This window comes from Mauremys reevesii, linkage group 25 (genome assembly GCF_016161935.1).
Source record: "Mauremys reevesii isolate NIE-2019 linkage group 25, ASM1616193v1, whole genome shotgun sequence".
Classification (NCBI taxonomy): domain Eukaryota; kingdom Metazoa; phylum Chordata; order Testudines; family Geoemydidae; genus Mauremys; species Mauremys reevesii.
The window spans coordinates 17,918,736-17,932,526 of NC_052647.1; the positions used below are offsets into that span (position 1 = coordinate 17,918,736).

The window sequence follows — 13,791 nt, forward strand, 5'->3', positions numbered from 1 at the left end:
CTGTCCCCCCAAACACATAACTTACCAAACTGAAACCCAAGAACACTTCACCCACCACTGAAAGGCAGCCACCTCTGGGGTGGGACGCAGCGGCTGTTTATCAGCACATATCAACACTCCAGAACACCCTAGGGCACGCAGGGAAGAAAAATCCCGCACCCGTACACTACTTCAGCCGTTTGCTTTGGCATCACGGCTGCAGAGGACACAGAGGACACAAGGGATCCCCTAGAGGGTACGTCTACACTGCATACTAAGCTAAGTCTGAGACCAAGCTCCCCTTGTGTGCACACACAAATGTGTGTGAGCTGGGGCAGGCAAGGCCTCAGGACACCGACGGCTCCACAGACCCTGCTTGGGTCCCACTGTGACTCAAGCCCAATTCCTGTCATTTTGCAGCGTGGACGCAAGTCAAGCCACAGCCCATCCTCCTCTCTAAGGCTCGGGTGGTAAAGAACATGGCACATGGAGAAAAAGAGACTCCCTCTAACCCTTCTTATGGATTACATCGAGGGTATTCACCCTCGAAAGCTCATGCTGCAAAATGTCTGTTAGTCTATAAGGTGTCACAGGATTCTTTGCTGCTTCTACATCGAGGAGCGTCCCTTGCTGTTACTGTCAAAGGGGTGGAGTGGATTTGGATCTCCATGCAGCCCCGTCTCCACAATGAGCCAGGCAGCAACCTGGGTAGGTGCACGCATCATATGCAGAAGTGTTTTCTTCTTCACGACCAGTGTGTATTAACCCCCACATATCCCTGGGCGGCGCGTTGCATAGGCCGGGCCTCCCCAAACAGCCCAGTGTGGCCCTGCCCATATTCCTCCCCAAAGCCCCCTCCTGCTTGCCCTTGCCCCTGGCCCCCAGGCCAGGCAGGCTGCTCCTCTTCAGAGAAGCACGTGGGGCTGGGACTTGGGGTGGCTGGGGCTGCCCACCGCTGGGGGGCCCCCGGGTGCTGCCCCGCCTGCTGCTTGGCGGGGGGGCTGACGGCTGCGGGAAGGAGGGGCTCCGGTGGGGAAAGGAGGTGGGTCCTCAGCTGGGGCTGGCCGGGGGCTAGCCTCCCATAACCAGCGGTTCACCCGCCACCCTTGCGCATATCAGATTCATCACACTGACTCTTACTGGTATCAGAGAAGCACCTACAGGCTCTGCCCATCTGAGCTCAAAGCCCTGTTCTGCTAGGAACTGAACATAGTACATACTGAAAAGCTTACAATTTAAACCAAGGGAGGGGAAACTGAGGCACAGGGCATGACTTGTCCAGGGTCTTGGGACAGAACCCAGGTCTCCTGGCTCACAGTCCAGTGGCTAGTGAAGCACATGGCCACATCTGACCGCTATCGGTTTCATCCGTTTTGTTGACAGGCAGAAAACTCAATGGAAAGACCGTGCCAGAGTCTGCTGGGAGGGCTAGGATTAGAAAGTCAATTGAAATTGGGAGTATATTTTTCAGGGGAGCTTTTGGCCAACTCAGGAGGTTTTCTAGGTCTTGGGTATTTTCCTAATCATTTGCACTAACCAACGGGTGTGGGGTGGAACAGTGAAACAGCACAGTGTAGAGGGACTCGTACCAGTTGTCCCTCCACAAGTGGTCTCCAGGTTTGGCTGCACGTCTTCTCTTCCTGGTTCACTTGTTTCCACGGGGCAGCTGCTTGCGACCTCTCCAGCTGTTGCTTCCAAAGCTTTGCCATCATCCTCTGCTGGAAGTGGGGCGTCCACTCCCACCTCCAGCACTCGGATAGTCTCGTGACTCGACATCACAATGACCTGGAAGCAGACAGCAAAGCGTAAGTAAGATCTCAAGGGGCACAAACCCTGAAAGAGACGAACAAGAAGAAGGCATGATTCTCTTGGCTTCACACTCTCCATCCATCTCTGCAAAAGGCACAGCTAGACTGGATCCATCTATCTATCTATCCATCCCTATACACATCCATCCATCCTCCATCCCCATACATAGCTGTCTATCCATCCATGCTCATACACATCCATCTATCTATCCATCCATCCATCCATCCCATGGACCCCCTCTATCTAATCTATCTATCTATCCATCCAGCCATCCCCATACACATCTGTCTGTCTATCCAGCCATCCCCATATCTATCTATCTATCTATCTATCTATCTATCTATCCCCATATACATCTGTCTGCCTATCCAGCCATCCCCATATCTATCTATCTATCTATCTATCTATCTATCCCCATATACATCTGTCTGTCTATCCAGCCATCTCCATATCTATCTGTCTGTCTAATCACACTAGGCTCAGCTGTCACTTTTTCATCACCATTCCAGTTAGTCAAAAACAGCCAGGCCAGATCCTCAACTGGTGTAAATCAGCTGTCGCTCCATCAGTCATTGGGTCACCTCTCCAGCTGGTGAGAGCTGGCCCGGCTCCACTGACGTCACCGGGGCAGCCCCTCAATTGGGGTGAATCAGCACAGCTCTATTGAAATCAATGGGCCGAAGCCCCAATGGGTGTAAATCAGTGACACCCCACTGAAGCCAGTGTTGATTTACACCCGCTGAGGCTCCGGCCCTGAGCACGCTGGCGGTGTCAGAAGGGCAAGATATTCCCAAGCCCGACGCCAGGCTCTGCTGCCACAAACCCGTGGGAAGAAACCAACGTACTTGCTCGTTAACCGTCAGGGAAGTTTCCTGGGGCTGCACGTCCATGACTGGTCGCTGCGCGCTGCGGGGGGTGGGGTGGACTCACTCTCCACATACTGCAAGCAAGACGACAACGGTCACAAGAGCATCTGCTACTGAACCGGTGTCGCGCCCGCCACGGGGTCAAATCTTGGAACAACTTGCAAGAGTTGAAGCAACGCGCACCCTTGCGTTTCACACCCCGAAGCCACACGGGAACAGTCCCAAGATCAGCCTCCCTTCGCACTGTGGGGTAGCTGACGGAGCGAGGCACAGGCAGCCTGCTTTCTCCATACCACTACACCTTGTAGAGCCGTCCACACCAGTGCAAAATGCTCCTCTTCCAAACCAGTTCCGCTTTGCAACAGGTCACTGACTGCAACAAGTGCAGGGCAATGGAAGGTCAAGTGTTGGGAGCACAGGCACTGACCTTCATTTTTCCCGGGGGTGCTCCACCCCCGGCTCCACCCTGAGGCTCTGCCCCTTTCCAGAGGCCCTGCCCTCCCCTGAGCGCTTCCTTACCGGCCGCCCAACAGCTGATCAGTGTCCCGACCCAACAGCTGTGGTTGGTGGGTTCTGAGCACCTCCTATTTTTTTTCCATGAGTGCTTGAGTCCCGGAGCACCCACGCGGTCGGCGCCTATAGTTTGGAGCCAGGGCTTCCGGGTTCTACTCCTGGTTCTACCACTAACTTCCTTGGGGAAAAGGTTGGTATGCAAGGTGTCCCCTTCTCTATGCTGGGTGTGGGAGGCGGGTGAGCTAATATTGATCATATCTCACAAGGGGAGTGTGTGTGTGTGTGTGTGTGTATGAGGGGAATTGTGTGATTCGCTTAGTAAAGTGGAAGTGCTGAATAGTCAATGAAAGAAAGAGGCGCTGGAGATTTCACTAAAAATACCCATCCCAACTCCACCCCCAAAAAAGCAATGGATCAGTGCAAGGATGTCTACTGATTGGGAGGAGAAAACATCCCCAATGAGAATCTACCAACAGAAAAGCGAAACCCGCCCCTCAAGATCAAACCATTCTCCCTCGCCTTGGAAAAACAGACTCTCACTAACACACTTCTTTAGGCCGGCATCTTCCTCTCCCGCTGTCCATGGGGGTTACGCACCTAACTCCCATAAACCCGCTGAAAATTCCAGCCTTAAAGAGCAGCTATTTCCAAAGAGGACACTGCCTCTTCGCCCGGCACAGGACCCTCAAGGCACTCAGGTCTTTGAAGGCTCGTCCTTGGCCATCCTGCGTCTCTGCAGGGGAACACAAGGGCCAACAGATTTAATTTGCTCTTTCTTATGAGGATCCTTTCTTGAGGCTGGTTTAAATTTCCTGGCGGGCGAGATTTGTTTTGGAAGGATCTTAGCGCACCTGTTAAAGAGGAAACCGAGCCTCGTAACGGCCTTCGTGAGCTTATTTGCTCACGTACCGCTGCCTTGCAGACGTGTAATTGCCTTTAGAAGAGGCTGATGCATTTTTTATTAGGAAGAGCTCTGGGATGCATTTAACCGGCCAGGCTGCTTGACATTCAGAACTACTTGATGTAGGCGTGAAGGTGTCCTTGTTTACGCAGCTGCGGAGGAGTTGGGTCAGGAGTTACTAGCAATGGAGAAAAGCAGCAGAGAGACCGCAAATGACTTCTGCCTCAAGACTCTTTGTGAACAGGGATGCCAACCCTCCCGGATTGGCCGGGAGTCTACCGGAATCTGCCTCAATCTCCTGGGGTCTATTAAAAGCAATCCAGCAGATTTTAATACACCAAAAGTCCGGTCGGCGGCACAACAGGGCTAAGGCAGGCTCCCTGCCTGCCCTGGCTCCGTGCGGCTCCCAACAACGGACGGCGTGTCCGGCTCCAAGGTGCAGGGACGGCCAGGGGGTCTCTGCATGCTGCATCCCATGGGAATTGCGGCCAATGGGAGCTGCAGGGGCGGTGCCTGCAGGCAGGGGCAGCGTGCGGAGCCACCTGGCCACCCCTGAACCTAGGAGCCGGACATGCCGGTCACTTCCGGGAGCCACCCGAGGTAGGCACCACCTGGAGTATGCACCCCTCACCTCCTCCCGCACCCCAACCCCCTGCCGCAGCCCTGAGCTCCCTCCCGCTCCCAAACTCCCTCCCAGAGCCCACACCCCCTCCTGCACCGCAACCCCCTGCCCCAGCCTGATGAAAGTGAGTGAGGGTGGGGGAGAGCAAGCAACTGAGGGAGGGGCGATGGAGTAAGCGGGGGTGGGGCCTCTGAGAATGGGCAGGGCAGGGCATCAGGGAAGGGGTGGGGCAGGGGGCGGGGTAAGGGTGTTTGGGTTTCTGTGATTAGACAGTTAACAACCCTACTTGTGAACATGTCTTGTTGCTAGGGTCTTGCCTACATGGGAGAGTTTAACAATGTGGAAATATAACTTCAGCCACTCAAGGCAGGACTAAATATGATCTTTTCTAGACCAGCCCTGACAGGTGTTTGTCCAACCTGCTCTTAAAAATCTCCAATGATGGAGATCCCACAACCTCCCTAGGCAATTTATTCCAGTGCTTAACCACCCTGACCGTTAGGAAGTTTTTCCTAGTGTCCAACCTAAACCTTCCTTGCTGCAATTTAAGATCATTGTTTCTTGTCCTATCCTCAGAGGTTAAAGAGAACAATTTTTCTCCATCCTCCTTGTAACAACCTGTTATGTACTCAAAAACTTTTATCATATCCCTTCTCAGTCTTCTCTTCTAAATCAACCCAATTTTTTCAACCTTTCCTCATAGTCCATGTTTTCTAAACCTTTACCCATTATGAATGATGAATAAAGCAAAGAATTCTCATTGGCCAAGATTTTCAAAATTGACTAATTTTTTTTTCTGGGTGCCCACCATGAGAGACCTAAAAAGGGCCTGTTTCCCAAAAGCGGGGCCTTCAGTGCTCTCTGAAAATCAGGGTCCCTTTACGACGGTCCAAGACAGCACGGACACTGACTTTCAGCTTTTCCTGGGGGTGCTCCATCCTGAGGCCCCGCTCCCACTCCACTCATTCCCCCAAAGCGTCACCCTCGCTCGCCTCTTCCTCTCGAGGCCTCACCCCTTCCCTGAGTGTGCCCTGCCTTCGCTCCACCCCTTCCTACCCTCAGTCCTCCCAAGCGCTTCCCGCCCACCACCGAACCGCTGATCGGCGACAGGCGGGAGGTGCTGGGGGGGAAAACGGGAGGAGCTGATTGGTAGGGCCCACCGAACAGCTGATCGGCAGGTGGCTTTAAAGATTAGCACTGGGACCACGGAGCAGATGTTGGGTGTGCATGTTATTATGACATGCACTGACGTTTTAATAATATAGGATGAAATCCTGGCCCCATTAACATCAACGAGGCCAAAATGACACCAATACAATAATCAGTGTGCAGTAACTGGGTAGTAGTATCCCTTTAAAGTGTGTGTGAAATTACTGCGTCCTTCGCTCTTTACACAACAGATGTAACAGGAAGGAACCTCACAGAAACACAGCGGAGTCCGAGTAACTGTGTTTACTAACTATATACAACAAGCAACCTATACACATATACACGCTGCTGGCAGTAGTCTGTTGGCTTCTGAAACATAAAACCCAGTGAGCGCCATTAGAAGGCTCACAAACTATTTAAAGGGACACTGCCCGACTCCTAGCTGCTGCACACACTAAACTGGGAATTTAGCTGCTCAGCTCCCTTTAAAACTATCCCCCTAGTTGGCTTTGACAATCTCAACCTAAACATTCAAACAGATCCCAGGGGCGCTGCCGAGAACTAGTGCCATCTTCTCTGCTACGCTCGGTGGCTTTTAATAGGTTTAGATCCTGCTGCCTGAGTGAGTGAACTGATTGAGATCAGCCCAGTGACTGATGTGTAATATCTGATAAAAGTTTTTAAATCCCTCTTTGACTTCAGAGTAGCCAAACGCCATGGGATGCCGGTGCAGGCTTTAATTAACAATTTATTCCAGTGCAACAGAGAACAGAGTCAGGGGCCATCAGGTAGCTCTTCTACGCATCTGGCGTTATTAATAGTTAATTAGTTCTCCTACAGCCAGAGCGCAGCAAACGGCAGGAAAAGTTGGAGGGAAGGACACTTGCTGCGCCAGGGATGTGCCGGCGAGAATTAAAACCAGAGAATAAAGCTGCAAAACCTCCTGTGACAAAGAGACGAGATGAACCGAATGGACAGTCATTCCACCAGGAAGGGAAGATCTGTGAGCTGGACACGGTGGTGGTTACCGACTGGGTTGCTGCTCTCCTGGCAGTGGTAAGACCTGCTGTGTGTCTCTGGGAGGAGACGGTAAGCTCTTTGGGGCAGGGACTAGCCTTCACTTTACAGAGCCTACCACAATGAGGTCACTATCTCACCTGGGGTTTCCAGGTGCTACTATAATGCAAATCGTAAATAACTGTTGACCCCACAAAAAGACTCTCTGGATAAGTCAGAGCAGCCCCAGGGCTGTTCTATCCTCGAGCAGCCTTTCCCAGGTAGTACCGACGCCTGGGATCCCCTTAGCACTATGCATTATGGCTCCTTCCTCTTTCTGTCTCCTGCACTTGAGCTGGTAAGAGAAGGACAGTACAATTATGCACATGGCAGCTCTTTGCTGGAGGAATTCTCCTCTGCCCTTTGTGGCTCATTCACGACCTCTCCATGCTGCTGGAAAGGCAGACAGAGACTGGAGCAGGGGGTCAGAATCAGCCCCCCTGTCAATTAGAAAGCAGGTTTCATAAATAACGCTGCAATGTTTTTAAAGGCATCGGCCCAAATTCAGTCCGGGTACAGAATAACTCAGTATAGTTCTCATGCTAATCAATGGAAACTCAGCCTGTTTATACCAGGGCTGAATTTGGTTTGTCCCAGGAGGTAGGATGGCAGAGAAATGTCCACTGGAGAGATCATTTTTATCAGGCCTTGTCTACACGCAAATTCGAACTGGTTAGTTAAACTGGACACTCTGATTTCGGTTTCAGAGTGGTTGCTAACAGTTTAGTCTAAATTCCTTATTGTTTTAAGCTAAACTGAAATAAGCCTGTTTTCAGCCCAAAATCACAGTCCACACAGGGGTTTGCACCAGCATCACCAAAGTGACTGAAATTCACCCCTTTCATTAAAAAGATTCAACTTTCTCGTACGGACAAGACCCAAGACCTGCCTTCTCTGTTGCTGCTGTGCTATTAAATAAGACTGTTTGACGGAGACATCTTTTGCATACAGGCATAATTAAATCTGCAGTAAAATCTTCCAGCTTTGCAAACACAGGACGTGAATAAACAGCAATGAGCGATACCAAGGCTGCTGCGTACAGAGACCAATTAACGAGCAAATTCGGCAGGAACATCTGTATCTATCCATCTATCTAAAAAAAAAAGGGTTGAGGACGTTGTTAGCTGGGGTGTTCGCTGTTCGCACAGGCATATATTTTATTTATGGAGGGTTTCTGTTAAATACCTTCTAAAAGCAGCCTGAAATATTGTATCACCTCATCAGCCTAAGCAGCAGAGAGTGGCAATTTTCACCCAACCTGCTTCCACTAAGAATTTTCCTACTGACTTCAGTTAGAATAGGGTCCATCCAATGCTGAAGGCCTTTAAAAATCCCATTCACAATACTTCAGCCTGGTGTACATACAGTCATAATGTTTTCCCTGTTTAGAGTTGGGGCATGATTGAACGCCAACAGCGTTAAATCGGTATTATCCCTTGGTCTGGATCCAGTTAGACTGCTCTTTGGGGGCGGGGAGCCTGTCTTTTTTTCCTTCTGTCTTTGTACAGCACCTTGCACAATGGAGTCCAGGGCCATGACTAGGTGCTATGGTAACACAAATACACCTCCACCTCGATATAACGCGACCCGATATAACACAAATTCGGATATAACGCGATAAAGCAGTGCTCCGGAGGGGGGGAGGCGGGGCTGTGCACTCCAGTGGATCAAAGCAAGTTCGATATAATGCGGTTTCACCTATAACACGGTAAGATTTTTTGGCTCCCGAGGACAGCGTTATATCGAGGTAGAGGTGTACATAAAATAATAATAATAATATAAAGACGCTTACACCGGTAAAGCTTACTCCTGTCATTTCATCTTAGGTCTGCTCTACACACAGTTTTCATACTGATTTAATGACTTCATTTAAGGTATGTATAACCTATTCCTCAGCCAGGTCTACGCCACAGAGCTTTGCCGGCTTAGCTATGTCAGTTAATACTGTAAAAAAATCACACTCCTAACCGACACAGCTATACATGTACATTGGCCATGTACAGTGGCCAAGCCGGACAGTTTCTATGCAAAAGAATAAATGGACACAAATCAGACGTCAAGAATTGTAACATTCAAAAACCAGTCAGAGAACACTTCAGTCTCCCTGGTCATTCAATAACACACTTAAAAGTGGCCATTCTTCAACAAAAAAACTTCAGAAACAGACTCCAACGAGAAACTGCAGAGCTGGAATTAATTTGCAAACTGGACACCATCAAATTAGGCCTGAATAAAGACTGGGAGTGGATGGGTCATAACAAAAAAATTTCCCCCTTCTGTTATTCACACCTTCTTGTCAATTGTTTGAAATGGGCCGCACTGGCTTACCTTGGCCTCATTACCACTACAAAAGTGATTTTTCCTCCCTTGGTATTCGACTGTTGAGAACATCCCACTTCCACTTTAACTGAATTGCCTCGTTAGCACTGACCCCCCACTTGCTAAGACAACTCCCATCTTTTCATGTACTGTGTATATACACCTGCCTACTGGGTTTTTTTCCACTCCTTGCATCTGATGAAGTGCGTTTTAGCCCACAAAAGCTTATGCCCAAATAAATGTGTTAGTCTCTAAGGTGCCACTAGGACACCTCGTTGTTTTTGCTGATACAGACTAAGACGGCTACCACGCTGAAAGCTATACAAGCAATCCCCCTGTGTAAAAAGCGGCTCATCTCTGTAAGTGTCCTTCTGCTGGTATAGTTTATGTTTCTTGGGGAGGTGGTTTCAAGTGTCCTGGATCCAGCCGGCTTTGCCAATATAGCTATACGGCAGAGCTTTTGTAGTGTATACTGGCCTCCCGGTTTCCTTCCCACATGGGAACCAACTATACTGGGAGAAGCACATTTATACTAGTAGAACTGCATGTACATTAAGGGGGTTGTACCACTTTAATTATACCTGTATAAAGCAAAACTATTTTTCTGTGTGAACAAGCCCTTTTAAGCACCTTTGTACCAGCGTAACTGTGTCCACGCTAAAGGGTTTTACTGCTTTAACTACACCTGTTTCTAAACCGCTATAGTTGAATCGGTAAAAAAAATGGGTGTGCAGACTGACCCTTATCGTGTGTCTACACTGCAGCTGGAGGCGTAACCTGTAGCTTGGGCAGAGGCACCCGCGCTAGCCCTGATCTAGCTAGCGTACGAAAAATAGCATTCAGCATGGCCACACCTACATGGGTGGTGGGAGGGGCTGGCTGCCCTGCGTACAATCCCATCTGAAATCCTAGGTATGCACTTTGAGTGGCTCGCCCATTCCCAGCCGCGGCTACACTGCTATTGTTAGCTCACTAGCTTGATCAGAGCTAGCGCAGGCATGTCTGCCAGAGCTGGAAATTATACCAGTGTAGACAAGCCCTCAGAGGCTAGAGAAATACAGCTGCTGATTCCTAGTAAGCCTTCCTTCAGGCACTGCACCCTCACTGGGAGTCTGCCATCAAGATCAGGTGCCGTGTATCTCACAGCGCAGTAAAGCTGATTGGGAATTTTTTGATGGAAAACGTTTTCATCGGAAATTGCCCGTTTAATGAAGCCAAAACTTTTCACAGGAAAGCGGGGGGGGGGGCAGTCTCGACAAATTTCCCCCCTCGACTATAAAGTTCTGAAATTGTCAAAACGACTTCTCATTCCAAAATTTAAGATCGTTAGAATTTTTAAAATACATCAAAAATGATCAAAATCAAGGCCGGGCTGGGCACCCACGGGGAGACACTTGAAATTCAGTGGACATATTCCTAAAAAGCCAGTGCATGTTTAAAAAATAAGCAGACATCTGTGCCTCTCTGCAACTTTCCTTTGCAGTGAACGCTCACACCAGGACCAGCTGTTTAAGGAAAGGTAAAATTCCAAACACACTCTCTAGTGACTGAGAGAGTGTCATTCTTGGCAGGAGATAGGACTGAGCAATTATTAGCTGGTCTGCTAGAAAAATCACAAGAACCCAGGAAATTCTGAGTTCTAATGCTAGGTACTCATTTGCTTTTCGGCTTTGGGCAAGGCACAATCTTGGGAAGAGACGGGAGGGTTTTGTGCACTTGCCTCCCATAGGGAGCTGGGCAAATTCTTCAGCGTGATCAGCTTCTATGATTTCACTCGCTGGGCTGCAAAATAAGAAGGCTTGGTGCTGAAAATGCCCCAGCTCTCTTGGTCCTCCCAAGGGGATTCATCTGCTCCCCAGTCACATCCCTCCTGTTTGTGCATTTTAGGAACGTCTCCAGGAAACGGTGAAAAACAAACAAGATCCCATGCACTTTCCCAAGGAGGCACATGGGCACAATGGAGTGTTTAAAAAGCAGCATAATCCTTTCTAGTTACATACACTTTACGGCGCCTTTGCACTGGCAGAGAGGTATAAAACGGCCTTTGTGTAAATTCGAATGAAGTTTAGTGCAAGACGCCTTCTTCAAAGTTTGCAGAGGATTAAAAAAAAAAAAGGCATCTTTCAACAGAGCCTTGGAGTTTTGCTGATCAAAGTAACACTAAAAACTGCAGCAAAGAGCAGCATGAGACGGGAAACTTACTTGTGGCTTCTAGAAAGTTTATCTCTGCACAGATCTACAGCAACCGAACAAGCAGAAGAAGCATTTTTCAGACTCTCAGGTATATTCTAACAAGACCGAACAGGACACACTAATCAGGTTCTAGCTACTGTATTTATCAGAGCAGGACACTTAAGATCTTTTCAGGCCTTCCCACTGCGGCAGAGTCAAATAATGGGCAGAGAAGAGAAGCCGAGATCTCGCTCAGTGCTGCGCAAAGAGACCAATTAGCGTGATGGACGATTAAACAGACATTTCATAATGTCAAGCTCAGTGCAGTTCTGTGGCTTGGCTTGGGCTGGCTCTTGTTTAGCAGACGTTCTGCGAGTGTGTCGTACCATTTCAGTTTGCTTCTTCGCACATTTTTGCAATTAATGGGACAAATCATTTGTCCAGATGGTGGTGTTAAGTGCACGCAGCACGAAAACAGCCATTTCACAACAGATGGTGACAAGGAAATTAAATGCACAAACTACTACTACTACTACTACTAATAATAATAATAAAAAAGAATTGGAAAAGAGAGGGAGAAGATGATTTATGACACTCCAGTTCTTACTGTGAAGATAACTGTTGTGTTAATTACTAGTGCTGATGAGTCCGAGATGTGACTGCCTGGATCTCATTCCAGGGGGAATCTCACTTTGAACAAACATGCCACAGGTGAGAAGCCCGAAGAACCAGATTTTCAATTTATGCCCTCAGTTCGGCATTGGTGAGGCCTCATCTGCAGTACTGTGTCCAGTTTTGGGCCCCACACTACAAGAAGGAGGTGGATAAATTGGAGAGAGTCCAGCAGAGGGCAACAAAAATGATTAGGGGGCTGGAGCACATGACTTATGAGGAGAGGCTGAGGGAACTGGGATTGTTTAATCTGCAGAAGAGAAGAGTGAAGGGGGATTTGATAGCTGCTTTCAACAACCTGAAAGGGGCATTCCAAAGAGGATGAATCTAGACTGTTCTCAGTGGTGGCAGATGACAGAACAAGGAGCAATGGTCTCAAGTTGCAGTGGGGGAGGTCTAGGTTGGATATTAGGAAAAACTTTTTCACTAGGAGGGTGGTGAAGCACTGGAATGGGTTCCCTAGGGAGGTGGTGGAATCTCCATCCTTAGAGGTTTTTAAGGCCTGGCTTGACAAAGCCCTGGCTGGGATGATTTAGTCGGGGATTGGTCCTGCTTTGAGCAGGGGGTTGGACTAGATGACCTCCTGAGGTCCCTTCCAACCCTGGTATTCTATGATTCTATGATCTACAGACACAGATAGATACCTAGTGTTGTCTTCAAAAATGCCTAAGCAGATTGGGCCCCCAACTCCCAGAGAAATCAATGGGAATTAGTGGAGTAATGTAAATCCCACTAAGCACCTATCTGCATCTTTAGGTGCCTTAAATACCTTTGAAAAACGAATGCCCATCCTCTTCGGAGTATGGTGAGGGCTCCTACACTGAGGTGTGTTATATGCTCAGGTACTAAAGTGGGGAGTGCTGCAGAAATACCAATATTACCAACTAAATTCTGTTTCTGTTGGAGTTAAATGACAAAGTTCCCATTGATTCGACGGGGGCAAGTTTGGACCCCACCGGGAGGGGCCCCATGAGCCTGCAAGCAAAGGGAATAATAACTAATGATAATAAGAGTTCTTGTCGTCCGTAGCTTTCAAAGCTCTTTACAAAGGAAGCCAGCGCCATCACCCCCATTTTACAGATGGTGAAACTGAGGCATGGAGAATCTGAACCGTCTTCCCTACCAATCTGAAATGGTCCCTGGGTTCTACTGTAAGGCAACGAGCCCCAACCTTCTGGGACACTACACCACTTCACTAGGGCAAGGCAAGGCTCTGGTTACCCCATTGCTGACCACCACTTCCTGTCCCGTTACACCCGTGCTAACCCATCAGGTTATAGCATGCACGCACTGAATGGAAAATGGACAGCAGCAATGCACTGAGGCTCGGTATTAAGGGGGCTAGGGAAAGAGGTTACCCATTACAAAAGGCTGAAATTATAGTGCTGATGTCTGCACCAGTGGTTAATAGCTCTAGAGGAGAATCAGACATGAGGCATTAGAAGCTTTGAGACCGCTGGGCCTCTCACTTCTGCCATCCAGAGTCAGGGGTTCGACTGTGCACTCTAGTCCCCATACAGCAAAACGCTTAAGAACGTCACGTGGTTTTAACGTCGAGCAAGGTGGGTGATTTCACATGCATGTGCTGAAGAGCTCTGATAGACTGGGACCAAAGTGCTCAGTATCTTGCAGGATCGAGCCCATAAAGCAATTTTGCAGTCACTCAGGCTCATATTAGGGCTGGTGCAAAATGACATTGTTTCACGGGCTTCAGTGGGGTTATGCTGATTCAT

General features: G+C 49.0%; 1 protein-coding gene across 5 annotated transcripts in view; it reads right to left on the minus strand.

Annotated features, from left to right (window-relative positions):
- Positions 1-13,791, minus strand: part of POU6F1 (POU class 6 homeobox 1) — a 44,402-nt gene that overhangs the window by 14,212 nt on the left and 16,399 nt on the right. For 4 of the 5 annotated variants that reach the window (XM_039514157.1, XM_039514154.1, XM_039514153.1 and 1 more), the window contains 2 exons: positions 2,634-2,728; positions 1,569-1,764 (listed from right to left, as the gene is read on the minus strand). In XM_039514157.1, coding sequence (XP_039370091.1) covers positions 1,569-1,764; positions 2,634-2,678 — 241 coding nt within the window. In that variant the 5' untranslated portion in view covers positions 2,679-2,728. Of the gene's footprint in view, positions 1-1,568; positions 1,765-2,633; positions 4,496-13,791 lie in introns of those variants that run through there. The other variant, XM_039514156.1, reaches the window with a different exon arrangement.